This window comes from Rhamphochromis sp. 'chilingali' (genome assembly GCF_963969265.1).
Source record: "Rhamphochromis sp. 'chilingali' genome assembly, chromosome: 2".
Classification (NCBI taxonomy): Eukaryota; Metazoa; Chordata; class Actinopteri; order Cichliformes; family Cichlidae; genus Rhamphochromis; species Rhamphochromis sp. 'chilingali'.
The window spans coordinates 382,843-399,890 of record NC_137930.1 but is presented as its reverse complement, the minus strand read 5'-3'; the positions used below and the strand labels follow the sequence as shown (position 1 = coordinate 399,890).

The following is a 17,048-nucleotide window of genomic DNA, read 5'->3' as shown; positions in this document are numbered from 1 at the left end:
CCAGTCAACCTCACAGCAGCCATATTATTGGTCAGATGATTGTAATAAAAATGATCCAAAAGACTCCAACAGCACAAACATGGTCCAGAGGTACAGTTCAGGGACTGCAATTGGCAGACAGCTAGCAGCTACACCCGCCTGTGTCACCATCCACCTGTTAGTCAAAGAGGCCACGCCCCTAATAATGCCAACTTTAAGGCTCAATACAAACCTTCTCTCACTCTCTTACAGTTGTCATGAAAGGGGGAAATTATGGATATGGATTTGGTCTCAGGCTGTAAACATGTTTATTTGTGCTGTAAAGTTTTAACATAGGGACATGTTAAATCTATGGGGACCGGCTCACTGCTGGAGCCTCTGCAAGAGGAACTGCAGCTTTTGGTTCTTCTGTGCATGATTTAGTTTTCAGTGCCTCAGTTTGATGGATGATGTAGACCCAATTTAAAAGTTCAACAAACTGTGACATACAGAGATGATATCAAAGTTCCTGCACTGCAGCTGTTTCCGTTACATCAAGAGAACAGAAGCCAATCAGTCAGCAACGCCTCTGATGTGTTTCAGGCTGTTACATCTGCTGTCCGTTCCTGGAAATAGACACATCCCAGGGTACCGGCAGGGTCTGGTCTAACTTCAGGAGAGCCTGCCTCTGCATCGTGCAACACAAATTCTTTGAGGGCTTCATCGTCTTCATCATCCTGCTGAGCTGTGCAGCTCTGGTAAACAGACATTGTCAATACATATTTGACAATATACATCATGAATTCATGTCACATTCAAACCCTGGACTCACTTGGACATGTTTTATCTTCCTGGCTTAACTCCACACTGAAACCACTAAGCTAAACATATGGCACTGATAGCGACCTGCATGAACCCACAGACAGTTGATTTGGTCTTTGAAATCACTTTTGGATCAGTGTCTTGATGCATGCTCAATCATCCAGGTAAGTAAATCCCAAAGGTTGAATCTGTACACCTGGTCGTAACGTTTTCAGGAGAAACTTTCATCATCAGGGGACTTCTTCAGTCTCAGCTGACTGCAGGTCTCCAACCATATAAACAGGACATTTGCACACTGACTGAAACTAGCACCACTGAAGGAACAATGGGCTGGGAGGTCAGTTCCTTCATCGTTAATATGCAAATTCTTTTGACCATTTGATCAAAGACGATTGATCAATAACCATGAGTCCCATTCACAGAGAGTTGGGGAATGGCTGCAATCACAGCATTGTAAGATGGTGACAGATGTACCCTTAGGCCCCTCCTCCATTCAGAGATGGTCCTTCCCTTTTCACGTAAATGGCCTCCTTGACTCCGCCTTCAAACCAGCGTTCCTCCCTGTCCAGGATGTTACATCCTCATCATTGAAAGAGTGTCCACTGGCCTGTAGGTGTGAATAGACTGCAGAGTCCTGGCCTGACGAGGTGGCTTTTCTGTGTTGTGTCATCTGCTTGTGCAATCTACTGTTTATAAGGTTGGAAACCTGCAGTCCGCTGAGACTGAAGAAGTCACCTGATGATGATGAAACGTTTCTCCCACTGAAAACGTTCAGATGAACTGAATCAACCTTTTTGGGTTTTGGAGCTGTTGGGGTGGTTTCCTGTTCATGGGTAGAAAAGTTATGTCTTATTATTGCAGAGGTGCTGCTCTGAAAGACACAAAACATCCCCTCACTAAGGCGCCAGAGTTGCAGATGATCACAGTCTACAATATTAGAGAGAGGATCACAACAATCAGATGACAAGAGCAGCCCTTGGTGATAGTGGGAAGGAAGAATCCCTTTTTTAACAGAAAGAGACCTCCATCTGAACCAGAATCAGGGAGGAGCAGCCATCTCCTGGATGTGTCGGAGGGTGGTGGGAAAAAACACAGACAGAAAAGAAGAGCTCATGAAGAACAAACAGGACAGCAGGTCGTCTGTTAAACCAGAAGGTCACACTGCTAGAATGACAGTGGTTGTCCTCAGATCGTCTCATATGCTGCTTGTTGTGAGTAAACAGGCGTGTGTTTGTGAACAGGTTTTTGAGGACATCTACCTGGGGCATCGTCCAGTCTTGCAGAGAGTTTTGAAGATGGCAGACCTGGTGTTCACCTTCGTGTTTCTGGTGGAGATGCTACTGAAGTGGATCGCTTTTGGATTCAAGAAATACTTCACAAGCTTCTGGTGCTGGCTCGACTTCCTCATCCTAGATGTAAGAGCACAATCGGCAGCACCGATTATTGGCAGTATTTTACAAAGCCAGTCACGGAGGGACCACAAGCCAGTGTTGTCCTGGTGCTGGTCCCAAGCCTGGGTAAATGGGGAGGGTTGTATCAGTAAGAGTATTCTGGCTAAATCTTGGAATGAACGAAAAATGATGTGGGGCATTTAACCATGTGTGGAGCTGGGGATCATAGACCCACCTCAGCATTGGTGATGGCACCGAAGCTAAAGGACGGGCTGTTCATGTCTGAGATGTGGGCGGCTTTGACAGGATGTCAGTATTTGACGTTGTAGTAAAGAAATGGGGTTGTTTCAGTTTGAACAGATAAACTAACAGCACACAGTCAGGCTGGGTAAGATGAACCTGCTGCTTCACTGCTCTCCTGTACAATGAGGTCAGTTCAATTTAATCGAGTTCAATTCAATGTTATTTATATAGCACCAAATCACAACAACAGTTGTCTCAAGGTGCTTTACACTATAAGGTCAAGACCCTACAGTAATGTTAAGGAAACCGAAAAAACCCAACAATAATATGACCCCCTATGAGCAAGCGCTTTGGCAACAGTGGGAAGGAAAGACTCTCTTTTAACAGGAAGAAACCTCAAGCAGAACCAGGCTCAGGGAGGGGCGGGGCCATCTGAGGCGGGGCCTGATGATTTAAGACCTTATTGGTTTAAGAGTATGTGAGGAGCAGGATTTTGAATTCTGGATTTAACAGGAAGCCAAAACAGGAGAAATATGCTCTCTCTTTCTAGTCCCTGTCAGGACTCTTGCTGCAGCATTTTGGATCAGCTGAAGGCTTTTCAGGGAGTTTTTTGGACATCCTGATAATAATGAATTGCAGTCGTCCAGCCTGGAAGTAATAAATGCATGAACTAGTTTTTCAGCGTCACTCTGAGACAGGATATTTCTAACTTTAGAGATGTTGCACAAATGGAAGAAAGCAGTCTTACATATTTGTTTAATATGTGCTTTGAAGGACATGTCCTGGTCAAAAATGACTCCAAGGTTCCTCACAGTGTTACTGGAGGCCAAGGTAATGCCATCCAGAGTAAGAATCTGCTTAGATACCATATTTCTAGGCTTTTCAGGGCCGAGTACAATAACCTCAGTTTGATCTGAATGAAGAAGCAGAAAGTTAGCAGCCATCCAGGTCTTTATGTCTTTAAGACATTCCTGCAGTTTAACTCATTGGTGTGTGTTATCTGGCTTCATGGACAGATAGAGCTGGGTGTCATCTGCATAGCAGTGTAAATGTATGCTATGTCTTCTAATGATGCTGCCTAAGGGAAGCATGTATAATGTAAACAGAATTGGTCCTAGCACTGAACCCTGTGGAACTCCATAATTAACCTCAGTGTGTGAAGAGGACTCTCCATTTACATGCACAAACTGGAGTCTATTAGATAGATATGATACAAACCACTGCAGTGCAGTACCTGTAATACCTACAGCATGTTCTAATCGCTCTAATAGGATATTATGGTCGACAGTATCGAACGCTGCACTGAGGTCTAGCAGGACAAGCACAGAGATGAGTCCACTGTCAGAGGCCATAAGAAGATCATTTGTAACCTTCACTAAAGCTGTTTCTGTGCTGTGAACTCTATGAGAAGTAAGCAAAGTTTATTTATTAAGTTTATTTGTTTATTAAGCACTTTTCACAGAGTCGCTGTACACAAAAGGGTCAAATAAATCTGAACATTAAGTGCTAAAATATTCAATAAAAATATTTGATAAAATAAAATAAAATAAACAGGTAGTTTTAAAATAAATAAATAAACCTATAATCATTCCAATAAAACTTCTGAAGCCTGTTTAAACAAAGATTTTAGTCCACAGAGTCCACTAAGTGTAGTTGTGGTGGTAGACTGTTCTACAGCCTTGGTGCCACAGACTGAAAGCCTCTGTGCCCCCTCGTCTTTAGTCATTTACAGGGAACAACCAAAAAATCCAGAGTCTGTGAATGAAGAAAGAAAGCAATGATTTGTCCAAGCTGGAAAACAGGTTATTACAATAGTCTAAAAATAACTTAGAAATGTTACTTAAATGAAATGAACAGCGATATGATGAATATTTTATATGCAAGTCGAAGCCAGAGAAGAATCCAATATTACAACAACAACAACAACAACCTTTATTTATAGAGCACATTAAAAGCCTTAGGCATACCAAAGTGCTTTACAAAAAAACAATAAAATAATACAGTTAAGAGCATTAATATCAAATATAATAAGAACAGCAGACAATGTTCACAGTAGAAAGCCACTAATAAAATGGACTGCAGCACATAGATTATAGCAGACCCAGTGCCGCATGATAGAGAACACCAAGAATGAAGGAATAGTAAAAAGTTAATGCAATAGGTCGCAGTTAACAGTCAGCATTTAACGGGTAGAGAAGGCAAGTTCAAAAAGATAAGTTTTAAGGCGTGCTTTAAAAGAAAAAATAGAATCAGACTCCCGAATGCCAATCGGGAGGCTGTTCCATAACTCAGGTGCAGCAAAGGCAAACGATCGATCGCCTCTAGATTTCAACCGAGATCTGGGCTGAACTAACAATAACTGCGAGGATGACCTTAAAGCCCTGGCAGGGACATAAGGGTTTAAAAGTTCCTTAAGATAGGTTGGTGCAGTATTATTGATAATTTTAAACGTAAGCAGCAAAATTTTAAATTAAATACGGTATTTGATAGGCAGCCAATGCAGCTCAGCAAGAACCGGAGTAATATGGTCAAACTTCTTGGTTTTAGTTAGAATACGTGCCGCAGCATTCTGAACTGTCTGTAATCTATGTAGAAGGGTAACATGGAGACCAGAATAGAGTGAGTTACAGTAATCTAGTCTTGACGTTACAAAAGCATGAATGAGCTTTTCTAAGTCATTATACGGGATATAGTGTCTGGCCCTGGAGATGAGACGAAGCTGATAAAAACTAGATCTGACAACAGCAGACACCTGTTTATCAAGTTTAAAGGAGCTGTCAAACAAGACACCCAGATTCCTGACAGTATCAGAGAAAGAACTAGTAAGAAAGCCAAAGGCATCTTGAAGTTTGGCGCGAAGGGCATTACTGCCAAAAATCATGATTTCAGTCTTTTTTTCATTGAGAATAAGAGTATTTGCCAACAGCCATTTCTTGACCTCACTCATGCACTCACGAAAGTTATTTAAAGATAAAGCGAGATCATCATGTAACTCAAAATAAATCTGGATGTCATCCGCATAATAGTGAAAAGCAATGTGGTATTTCTCAAAGATAGCGCTTAAAGGAAGCATATACAGTGAGAAAAGGGTCGGGCCTAACACAGAACCCTGGGGGACACCACAGCAAACAGGTACAGGGGAAGAGGAAGATGAGGCCAGATGTACCGAAGAAAGCCGATTGGAGAGGTAAGATTTGAACCAGTCCAAGGCAGTGCCCTTAATGCCAACAGAGTGCTCTAATCTTGCGACTAGGATGTTATGGTCAACCATATCAAATGCAGATGAAAGATCCAATAGAACTAAAACAGAAGGACGACCATTATCAGCCATAAGTAAAAGATCATTAAAAACACGAAGCAGCGCTGATTCAGTGCTATGATGTTGTTTAAAGGCTGATTGGAATTTATCATTTATATTATTCTCGTCCAGGTAGGTCTGCAGTTGAAGTAGAACCACCTTCTCAAGGATTTTAGCCAAGAAAGGAAGCTTGGAAATCGGTCTATAGTTGGCAAAATCACTATGATCCAGGTTATTTTTCTTTAAAACGGGTTGAATAAAAGCATGTTTAAGAACTGAAGGTACATAACCAGAAAGCAAGGAGAGGTTCAATATAGACAATAGACAGGGTCCAATTACATTAAAACAATCCTTGACTATACGAGATGGAAGAACATCATGTACACAATTAGTATTGTTTAGTTTCTCAGTTATACGCTTCAGAGTGGGAAGTGAAATTAATTCAAATTGATGTAAGGCAGCAGAACAGTCAGGATTAGACATACTGTCAGCCACCAAAGGAAGCGTAGATCTAAGAGATAAAACTTTATCTAGAAAGTAGTTTGAAAATTTTTCACAGAGACCTGGGGAGCACGAGAGTGGCATAGAGGGACGAGGATTCACCACTGAGTTAAAAATTTTAAATAGGATGCGAGGATTGTCACCATTAGAAGTAATAATCTTAGCGAAGAAGGCTGCTTTAGCCATTCTGGCAGCAGATTGGAATTTCGAGCGGCTAATACGTAAAATGTCATATGATGACTGGAGTCTATCATTCCTCCACCTCCTCTCATCACGCCTGCACAAACGCCGTAGAACACGGACAGAGTCGTTTAACCAGCATTGCGAGTAGGTTCTGGGGCGTTTGTGTTTGATAGGTGCAACAGTGTTAAGAATCGAGGAGCATGTAGTTAAAAAAGTATTGGTAAAATTCTCAAGTGTGTGTGGGATAGAACAGTCCGAGATATTAAATGAAGAATTAACAAAAGATGTAGAGAAGTTGACCACAGTATCGGCGTTAATAGTCCGAGTAGGATGGAGAGGAACCTCCAAGTAAGGGTCAGTGATACCCAGGTCAACGTCAAAGATGACCGGGGAATGATCAGAAAGTCCAGTATTTCTAATTTCCTTAATGCATATATCCACGTTAAATGAAAAAACCAGATCAAGGGTGTGACCCTTAACATGAGTAGGTTCATTTACCCACTGGGTAAGATTAAAAGAGTCAGTCAGTGCAGAAAAATCTTTAGACAGGTGGTCATCCATACAACAAACATGAATATTGAAGTCACCAGAAATAACTACAGAATCATATTTAAAAAGAATAGAACCCAAAAAAATCAGCAAATTCAGAGATGAACATCTTATGATATTTAGGCGGACGATAAGCCACGACACACAGAGTAGTTCGAGGGCCAGTCAATTCCAATAGCTGAGCTTCAAAGCTAGAATAGGTTGGGGAGGGTAGCAGCCGTGCCTCAAGTTTATTTCTAAAAACCGAGGCTAAGCCACCACCTCTACCAGTAAGCCTCGATGAGCTAAAAAAGGCACAGTCAGAAGGGAGAAGTTCAGAGAAGGGGATGAACTCACCCGGAGAGGTCCATGTCTCAGTCAGAAATAAAACATCCAGACCCGAGGAGAGAAAAAAATCATTTAAGAGGAAGGCCTTATTAGAAAGAGACCTAACATTAAATAAGGCCATCCGAGTCCGAGGAGTCCTGTCCTTAGTAGTAGCTCGTTTGAGGGTACTGAGGTTGTTTTGTTGAACACCACGGCCAGGCAGTGATATCCAAGAACGAGCAGAGTGGAAGGCCACTGGGCAGGCAGGATAGGACTGAGGGCCAACGGGACATATCCAACGGTGGTTGAGCAGTTTAGCCACAAAGCGGCTACCAAGATGGTGGATGAAACGAGAAAATTCACAGCTAGTAGGGGGGTAATCCGTAGCCATGGCTCTGATATAAGCCTTGAAGCGGACACGGACACCACTCCTTCTACCCCGTCTCCTGGGACGTATCCTGCGGGGCATGGGAAGAGGTAAATCGGTCAGATGAGTGGGAGAGACGGGCATCAGGGGAATGGCATCACCCGCGGTCCCAAGACAGTTCGGTCGTTGAGAACAGGAGAAACGAAGATTCAGGAGCGTGTTTCTATCATAGGTTATTAGCGTACAATCACCTAGAGAACAAAGTGCCAAAGATAAAGACCCAAGGAGTACAACGCCGAGGCGCAGACGGAGTCGAAGACGGCCAGCCATGCACACCGGCGCCATCTTGGAAAATTTTATATATCGATACATGGCCCAACTCCTTGAACAGTCCACCATATACAAGCACAGGTGAGCCCATAAATGGCAGGAAGTAAACATTCATTACTAAATAAGGAAACCAGAATCTTACATGCAAGTGTGCCTGCAGTTAAACGCTATAGCTAATAGCATCCCCCACCATGCTAGATGTAGGGGAGGAAAAATATCTGCACGCAGTTCAAGAAAAGGTTTACAGTTTTAAACACAACAATGACAACTTTGATCAGAATGACTTCAACAGATACAATGGTTTGTTCTAACAGAGACAGTCCTGTCAGATAAGTAAGAAGAAAACCAGTCTAAGGCAGAGCCACATACACCAGCCTAAACCTCAAGCCTGTCAGGCAGAATGTTATGGTAAATGGTATGAAAGGCTGCACTAACACTGGACAGAATGATAGCAGAACAGTCCCCTGCATCAGAAACCATTCAAAGATCACTACAGATTCATTATACAAAAGACAGAGTAAAGACCTGATCTCCTACAGTTGAAACCTGACTGAAACTCTTCCAATAAGCCATTCCTCTGCAGATGATATGTTAGCTGTTGACAACTACTGTTTCAAGAATCGATAACAGGAAGGCTGGGGATTGGCCTATAAGTAGCTAAGACAGCTGGGACAAGGGGTTGTATTTAAGTAATGTTTAACAACTGCCATCTCGAAGGCCTGTGGCTTGTAGCCGATTATTAGAGACAGGTGGATCACATTGTCACCGCTGTGCTGTCTTCTAGGTGTCTCTGTTCTCCCTGATGGGCAACATGCTTGGATACACCAGCCGGCCTCTGAGAGCTCTGAGGACTCTGAGGGTCCCGTCTCGCTTCAAGGGCATGAGGGTGAGGCAGGCACTCATACAGATACAGACATTGCCGAGCAGGATGTAGGTGTACTCTTCTGCTAGAGAAAGAAGATCAAATATTTATAAAATTCTTTGCTTGTTAAATGATTTGTAGAGTTCGTGTGACTTTCTCTTTTGCTCTACTCATCATTGTGCTCCCTTTTTAGGAGATTTGAGTCCTTAGGGTGTGTCTGTTATTTCCCATAGACACTGAAAGTTTGTCCTATCCATCATCATTCTCCTTATTTGCAGGGTATCTGTCCCTAACAGTTTCTTCGATTTCACCCAACTCAGGGAGCGTTCATCAAACAATCTTTGTTTTCTTATTTCTCGGTTGTCCATCCTACAGACGTGTCCCAGGTATTTTAATCGCTGGTGTAAGCAGAAGGACTTTATCACTTTTGTCTCAGTAATGCGTGCAGGTCTGCATTTGTGAGTTTTAATCGCCAACCCGTTATTCAGCCTCCCAAATCTGTATGACCACACAAAAAGAACACACTGTCCTTTGATGTTCAGAGGAAAGTTTTCCCATACTTGAGGAGGTTACTCCACAGACTGGCGGCTGTGCTCCATTTGGTCAGCCAGGCACAAGACTGGGTTCCCCAGGGTGTAGCTGTCCTAATGACGGAGGTGTGAGAGGCGACTGGTCTTACCAGGACTTATCAATGCCTTGTAACCCTAGTATAAAGCCAGTTGCATGTCACACAATTTACACCCCAAGTTGAATGATTGTTTACGTTGTATATCATTTGCTTAGTTTTTGTTTACAGGTTTTCAGGTCTTTCAGTAGCTAATAGTGAACTTTCCTGACAGAACTAAAGTCCTGTTGGATGGAGAGCCAACGTGGAGGCAGCTTATTAACTGGATGTGAGCTGATTCACAGCAGAGACCTTTTTGTCTCTGTCTGTGTGCAGGTGGTGCTGAAGGTGCTTGCCGTGACGCTGCCCTCCATGTTCAGCATGCTGCTGGTGATTCTGGTCATCTGGCTTGTCTTCAGCGTGATAGGAGTGAATCTGTTTGCAGGAAAGTTTTCTTACTGTTACAATGAGACTTCAGAGGAGCTTTTCTCCTTTTACGTGGTGAACAACATGACTGAATGCTTTTCACTGATGGATCAGAATTTCTCTGAGGTCAACTGGAAGACGTGGACGTTTAATTTTGACAATGTGGGGATGGGTTTCCTGTCGCTGCTGATCATGGTCAGTGTGAACACTCTAACTTGTTAGTTAGAATGCATAAAACCATCAACTGTGTGGAAAAAACATAACCAAGCTAACTAAAGTCAGTATCATTTAGTAATACAGCTTGAATTCATTGTTTTTCTAATGAAACTCTGTGTTGATTGTGGGTCAGGGGACGTCTTCAGGCTGGATGGACATCATGTATGCAGCTGTGGACTCCAGACAAGTCAGTATACACGCTGGATCAGTACTGTTACTGTTGCTGTTATTACTGGTATATTACTACTGTGTGTGTGTGTTAAAACCACTGTGTGTGTGTGTGTGTGTGTCTGTGTGTGTGTAGGTGGAAGACCAGCCGCACTACGAGATCAATGTGTACATGTACCTGTACTTCATCTGTTTCATTATCATCGGCTGCTTCTTTACGCTGAACCTCTTCATTAGAGTCATCATTGATACGATCCACCAGCAGAGACACAAGATAGGTCACGCACACGCACACAGTTGGGCATCAGTCTGTAGAAGCTCCACAGTGTTGGCTGAATTCGTTCTTCCTGTTTCTGTCAGTTAACTTTGCTCTTGTCTCTCATCTCTACTTCGGAGGGAAACATGTTTTTGTGACGGACCAGCAGCAGAAATATTTGAGCACCATAAAGAAACGATTCTCTGAAAAACGCAACAAAACTGTTCCACAACCTCAGGTCAGTTCAGATATAGTTCTTCAGTCTTTGTCAACTGCTGGCTGATTTTCATTTTTAGCCCAGTCCTTGTACCCGACCACTTTCAGAAGATTACCCAACTCTGACCCATTCAGGCATAAAAGAGGCTCCTAACTCAAGGGATGAACTAATGTTGTGTCCACACATGATGCACAACTCAGGAAACAACCAGTTTCAAGTTGTATCTTTGAGCTCTTTTGCTGAATTTGTGAAAAATGCCAAAGTAATGGGAATCTAAGGAGCTTGGAAAGAGAACCGTTAGTTGTTTGAAGACGTTTCAGCTCTCATCCGAGAAGCTTCTTCAGTTCTAAGGTCAAATGGTGGAGAGTCCCAGATTGAAACCCAGTGGGAGTTTCCCCCCAAAGAGGTACAAAGGACCCCCTGATGATCCTCTACCTAATCACATGAGCCAAGGTGTGAAAACGGGTGTGGGTCACAATCAGCCAGGGTTTCGGGTGAGCTCATGGTGAAACCCGGCCCCACCCTGTCATGTGATTTCCTGAGGCCAGATGGCCCAGGATGTGAGTGGGTGTTAAGGCGTCTGGGGAGGGATCTCAGAACTGGATTATAGATGGCAGAGAGTTGTAAACTCCAGGTGGACTTAAATGGCTTCTTTCACTCCTCTTTTAAACATCTGTCCTCTCTGTCCAACATGTGAACATTGGAATCCTCGAAAGAGCGTCCTTTCCCCCGTGTCACCTATTGTAGCCAACTTAACTCTCTTCCTATTGAAAAAACAAAAGTTGTATCCCAGATGGCCGACTTCTAAATGGCCACCATGGTCACCACCATGGTAGACAAACTGGCAGCTCTTACTGTGGTGGCATCTGTCATTTTTTTCAGTGTGGTATGTTGGAGCAGCAGTTTATCGGCAGCTGAGAGGAAGAGGTTAGATAAACTCATCAGGAAGGCCGGCTCTGTTCTGGGATGCACCCTGGACCCAGTGCAGGTGGTGGGAGACAGAAGGACTTTGGCCAAAATAACATCTCTGATGGACAGAGTCTCCCACCCCATGCATGTAGATGTTGCTGCAGAGCTGCTTCAGTGACAGACTGCTGCATCCTCAATGCATGAAGGAGCGTTTCTGCAGGTCCTTCCTCCCTGCAGCTGTCAGACTGTACAATCAGAACTGCTCCCAACAATCATAGGTCTGCGCTGTAACTGCAATAATTTAATCAACCGATTCGCACAGCAACCTGGTTTGCCTCTTAGCTGTAGTTAATTTTATTTAATTTAACACTAGATTTACTAACCCTGCGCAAATTTGCGTAAATCCCCTGAACCTAAAACCTATTAGAATTACTGACTTTTTTATTTTCTGGCGCAAGTCCCAAGGTGTTATTCAAACTGGGGTGAATAAAATGAATAAGGCTGGGCAGCATCACCTCATCCCCCATCACACTGAACACTGGTGCTCCACAGGGGTGTGTACTGAGCCCTCTCCTGTACTCACTCTACACCTACAACTGCACGGCCACTAACAACTCCAACATCATTGTGAAGTTTGCGGACGACACTACAGTGGTGGGTCTTATCACCAAAGGTGATGAGACGGCCTACAGGGAGGAGGTCAGCGCCTTGACCCACTGGTGTCAAGACAACCATCTCACCCTCAACGTCGCAAAGACAAAGGAGTTGATAGTGGACTTCCGGAGGTGCAGAGAAGTACACACCCCCATCACCATCAACGGCGCTGCTGTGGAGAGAGTGAGCAGCTTCCGGTTCCTTGGGGTACACCTGGCTGAGGATCTTACGTGGTCAGTACACACAAACAAAACAGTGAAGAAGGCGCAGCAGCGCCTCTTCTTTCTCAGGAGACTGAAAAGATTCGGCATGAGCCCCCGCATCCTCAGGACCTTCTATCACTGTGCCATTGAGAGCATCCTCACTGGATGCATCACCACCTGGTATGGCAACAGCACCGCCTACAACTGCAAAGCTCTCCAGCGAGTAGTGCGGTGCTCTGAACGGATAATTGGAGGTGAGCTTCCCTCCCTCCAAGACATCTACAGGAAGCGCTGCCTGAGGAAAGCGGGGAGGATCATCAAGGACTCCAGTCACCCCAGCCATAAACTGTTCAGACTACTTCCATCAGGAAGGAGGTTCTGCAGCATCCGGTCCCGTACCAGCAGACTGAGAGACAGCTTCTTCCATCAGGCCATCAGACTGCTGAACACTTCATAGTCACCTCAGCTTCACTTAAGAGAACTTCAACATTTTGCACTCCACACTGTATATAAATGCCACTGTTTTGCACATGTCCAACTACCAACCTCTGTATATTTTATATATTTTATTTATTGTTTATTCTATTTAATTTTTAAAATATGTATAGACACACACACACGTAGATATTTATATTTAGTATACACATTCAGTAATGCACATACACTCTTATACTGTACATATATTTATTCATATAATTCTCAGATTTACCCATTCTTATATTTTGCTTGTTCTTATGTTATTGTATTTTAACACAACTCTGTTGCTTGTGAAGCTCGCACACAAGAATTTCACTCGCATGTACTGTACCAGAGTACCTGCACATGTGATGTGACAATAAAAGTGATTTGATTTGAAAGTTCATCTCGCTTCCATCGGCCCAAAGATGTTTCTCAGACCTGTACACGCTCCTTTAGATGTTTTCTGGTAAAATCTATTCTAGCACTTCTTGAGTGTAACCAGTAGTTTGCATCTTGTTGTAAACTCTCTGTATTGATCGTAGACTTTCAAAGAGTTTCACCAACCTCCTCAAGAATCCCCTTGACTCAATTAGATGCTCTGATCCTAAATACAACACCTTGAATCAGTTTCAGGTTTTGTAACTGCTCAAACTTTCATTGAATAATGAGGGAATGGGCTTTACTGTTTGTCACCTTTGAGCCTCTGAAAACGGGGGACTGCATGAAACAACAGTTGATGGAATATTTTTACAAACCTTTAAAACTCACGGTGTGCAGACACTAAAATACGCATCAGAGTCCAGATACTTATGGATATATGTTCATATGTAGCACGTGAAGGCACGTATGGAGGCGTTGCAGTAATAAAGGTAATGAATGTTAGAGCTGTCAGATTAATGACTGTAAGGACGAGTCTCATTTTGTGCAGTAGAGAGAGTCATCAGCTGTCAATCAGACTCTTACACCAGCCTTCATATATTAGCCTGTTGCCTCCTACTGTGGAGGTGAAGAAACAAATTCTGTTTCAGCAGTGATTAAGATAACATTGGATCACAAAGTTTCTCCTGTAAGAGGGTTTTTACTGAAAACTATTTGCAGTGTCAGCAAACCGACTGACTGCCGGAGTGTTTAAAGCTTACGTCTTTGTCTCCAGAATTGCTGCCTGGCTTGGCTGTTTGACCTGGTCACCGCTCTGTACTTTGAGATCTTCATGGTGGTGGTTATCTTCTTCAACATGGTGGTTCTAATGGTGGAGACTGATGATCAGAGTGAGGAGAAGTCACTTGTCCTGAACTGGATCCATCTCATCCTTGGGGCCATCTTCCTTGTTGAGTTTATCCTGAAGATCATTGCACTCAGACAGCATTACTTCAGAAATGTCTTGCACATTGTGGACTTTGTGGTTCTCACTTTGTCCATTATAGGTGAGTCCTACACACAGAAACAATCTTCTTTTCTTATCTGATCTCAGTTTGGTTAGTTACTGCAAATGTCTGCGGGCTGTAACAGGAAGTACAATGTTCCCTGTTTTTACTCTAAAGTCAGTCCGTGTCATGGTTTCTGCAGTTTAAAATGTCTTTGCCCTCTTCCTGATTTCCTGATGTTTGTCACACTTACATGTTTCAGATCAAACAATGAAAATATTTGTCAACGATAACACGTGTAAACGCAAACTGAAGTTTCTAAATGAATGTGTTTATTATTAAGGGGAAAACCCCCCAAATCCAAACCTGGCCTGTGTGGAAAACCTCCACTTATGGCATCAAAAGCAGAAGAAAGAGTGTGGTGTGTCTGTGTTATTTCCATTGTTGTCTAAAGCATTGGAGAAGATGGTCCTCTCACAGACGCAGGCCTCCTTGGATGCAAATAATATCAGCGATAAATTCCAGTCTAGCTTTAAACCACGCCATAGCACCAAAACAGCGCTGCTGAGAGTCCTTAATGGCCTTCTTTTATTTGCCGACTCAGAGTGCTCTACGTTCTTAGTTTTATTGGACTTGACCTCTGCCTTTGATATGGTTGACCATAATATCCTCCTATTGAGGCTTGAGCACACAGTAGGCATAATGGGTAATGCCTTGAACTGGTTTAGATCGTATCTGTCGGACAGGTCTTACATACTTACTTGCTCTTCCTCTGTTGCTCCCCTCTACTGTGGTTTGCCCCAGGGATCTGTGTTGGGCCCTATGTTGTTTTCATTGTATATGCTGCCCCTAGGCTCTGTCTTAGAGAAGTATAATATCTCCTGTCACTTTTATGCTGATGATATTCAAATTTACTTTTGGCTCTCTGGTGATGTTTGGTCATCAGTACACTGTCTGCTAGAGTGTTTGAGAGAGGTCAAAGATTGGCTCTCTGATAACTCTCTTATATTAAACAAGAAGAAAACAGAAATCATGCTGTTCGACAACCATATTTCACAGGGCCAATTTGCTGATACTCTTGGACCCCTTGGCACCTTTCTTTCTGGCACTGTTAACAACTTAGGTGTCCTCTTAAACAGCTAAGTTTGACAAACAAGTATCCTCGGCAATGTTCCCTCTAAGCTGCACGCATGGGCAATTGCGCACTGCTGGCACAGTCTCTGCACACAAAAAAAGAAATCGAACCTGAATTGAAATTAAAATTAAAACTTTAACAATTCTGTTCTGCAGTGTTAGTCAGTGACTGGCTGCTCCCGTATGGGATCAGAACGATGCCACCTTATCCCATAGTCCAGCCAATCACGCGATTCACATTCGTATATACGCAGCCAATCAATGTCGCTGACTGGCTATGACAGTGTCCTTATGTGCCGACACCGGTGTTTTAGCGAGCAAAGCGGCTGATGTGGAGTGAAGCCACGTTAATGACAACGTGTACAACCATTGGAGATGTGAGCAGGACAGACGGAACAACTGACGGACAAAGTGTGGACTTTATACCAGTTTTTAAATTGTGTTGATCGGCCACGTAAAACCAGAGTTATGATAAAATATCTGCAATGTTTGGTTTTCTTCCTGAATACTGTCGTTGTTGACGGGTTTTATAAGGAAAACGCTCGAAAGCCTGCGAGCAAAAACAACACCCAAAAAACCCCCCACCCTTTCCTATTGGTCGGAAAATATACCATGTCGACCAATCAAAAAATGATAGAGAGAGAGAGAGAGAGAGAGAGAGATTTGTGACGTGTGTTGTCGTGTGTTGTCGTGTGTTGCGACGTTTAGCTAGTCTGTAGTGTAGTGTACTCATAATACAAGTCAGAGCTTTATAAAAACAAAAAAAGAAAGTTGTGTTTTCAAAACTGGAGTTCAAGTTATTTTTACTTCCAATACTGTAGTGTTAACATGCTACAAAACCAATTTTTTAAAAAACATTTTCAGCTAAGTTTGACAAACAAGTATCCTCGGCAATGTTCCCTCTAAGCTGCACGCATGGGCAATTGCACACCGCTGGCATGGTATCTGCGCACAAAAAAAAAAGAAAATCTAACCTGCACTGAAATTAAATTTAAAACTTTAACAATCCTGTTCTGCAGTGTTAGTCAGTGAGTGACTGGCTGCTCCCGTATGGGATCAGAACGATGCCACCTTATCCCATAGTCCAGCTGATAGGTTTGTAGCTTGAACCTATTCGCTGGAACGCTGAAGACAATATAATTACACAGCAAGCAAGAAACAAGTAGGCAAAGTTCTTCATGTTACTCATGCATGAGGGAGACCTGCCTGGAGCCAAGTGTCGTTCCACCACTTGACCTCCATCAGACTCTCAGCCAGGTTCCCCATAGCACTCCTTTTACTGTGGTTACATGAATATGCATAGGGTCATTAACATATAACATCTTACATAAGTATACATGTAAACAAAGAATACTGTGTGTGTGTGTGTGTGTGTGTGTGTGTGTGTGTGTGTGTGTGTGTGTGTGTGTGTGTGTGTGTGTGTGTGTGTGTGTGTGTGTGTGTGGTCAGAATGTGACCCCATAAACGACTTCCTTAACCTGCTGGTCTGGAAAATCCAACAGTTCATCTAAACAAAAAGCACTTAGACTAGAACAGACGTAGCTACGTTAATCCTACCATAAAACAATAAGAGAAGGTACGACCTCTCTCGTGCTCCCAGGATGTGGGTGTGCATTCTAGTGTGGAAT

At 43.1% G+C, this 17,048-nt stretch overlaps 1 protein-coding gene across 1 annotated transcript in view; it reads left to right on the top strand.

The window, feature by feature from the left end:
• Window positions 1-17,048, top strand: part of LOC308392598 (sodium channel protein type 4 subunit alpha B-like) — a 65,130-nt gene that overhangs the window by 30,367 nt on the left and 17,715 nt on the right. Inside the window, exons 20-27 of the mRNA XM_080875676.1 lie at window positions 562-716; window positions 2,022-2,195; window positions 8,733-8,834; window positions 9,751-10,035; window positions 10,190-10,243; window positions 10,361-10,498; window positions 10,614-10,718; window positions 14,076-14,346. Of these exons, the coding sequence (XP_080731802.1) occupies window positions 562-716; window positions 2,022-2,195; window positions 8,733-8,834; window positions 9,751-10,035; window positions 10,190-10,243; window positions 10,361-10,498; window positions 10,614-10,718; window positions 14,076-14,346 (1,284 nt within the window). The remainder of the gene's footprint in view (window positions 1-561; window positions 717-2,021; window positions 2,196-8,732; window positions 8,835-9,750; window positions 10,036-10,189; window positions 10,244-10,360; window positions 10,499-10,613; window positions 10,719-14,075; window positions 14,347-17,048) is intronic.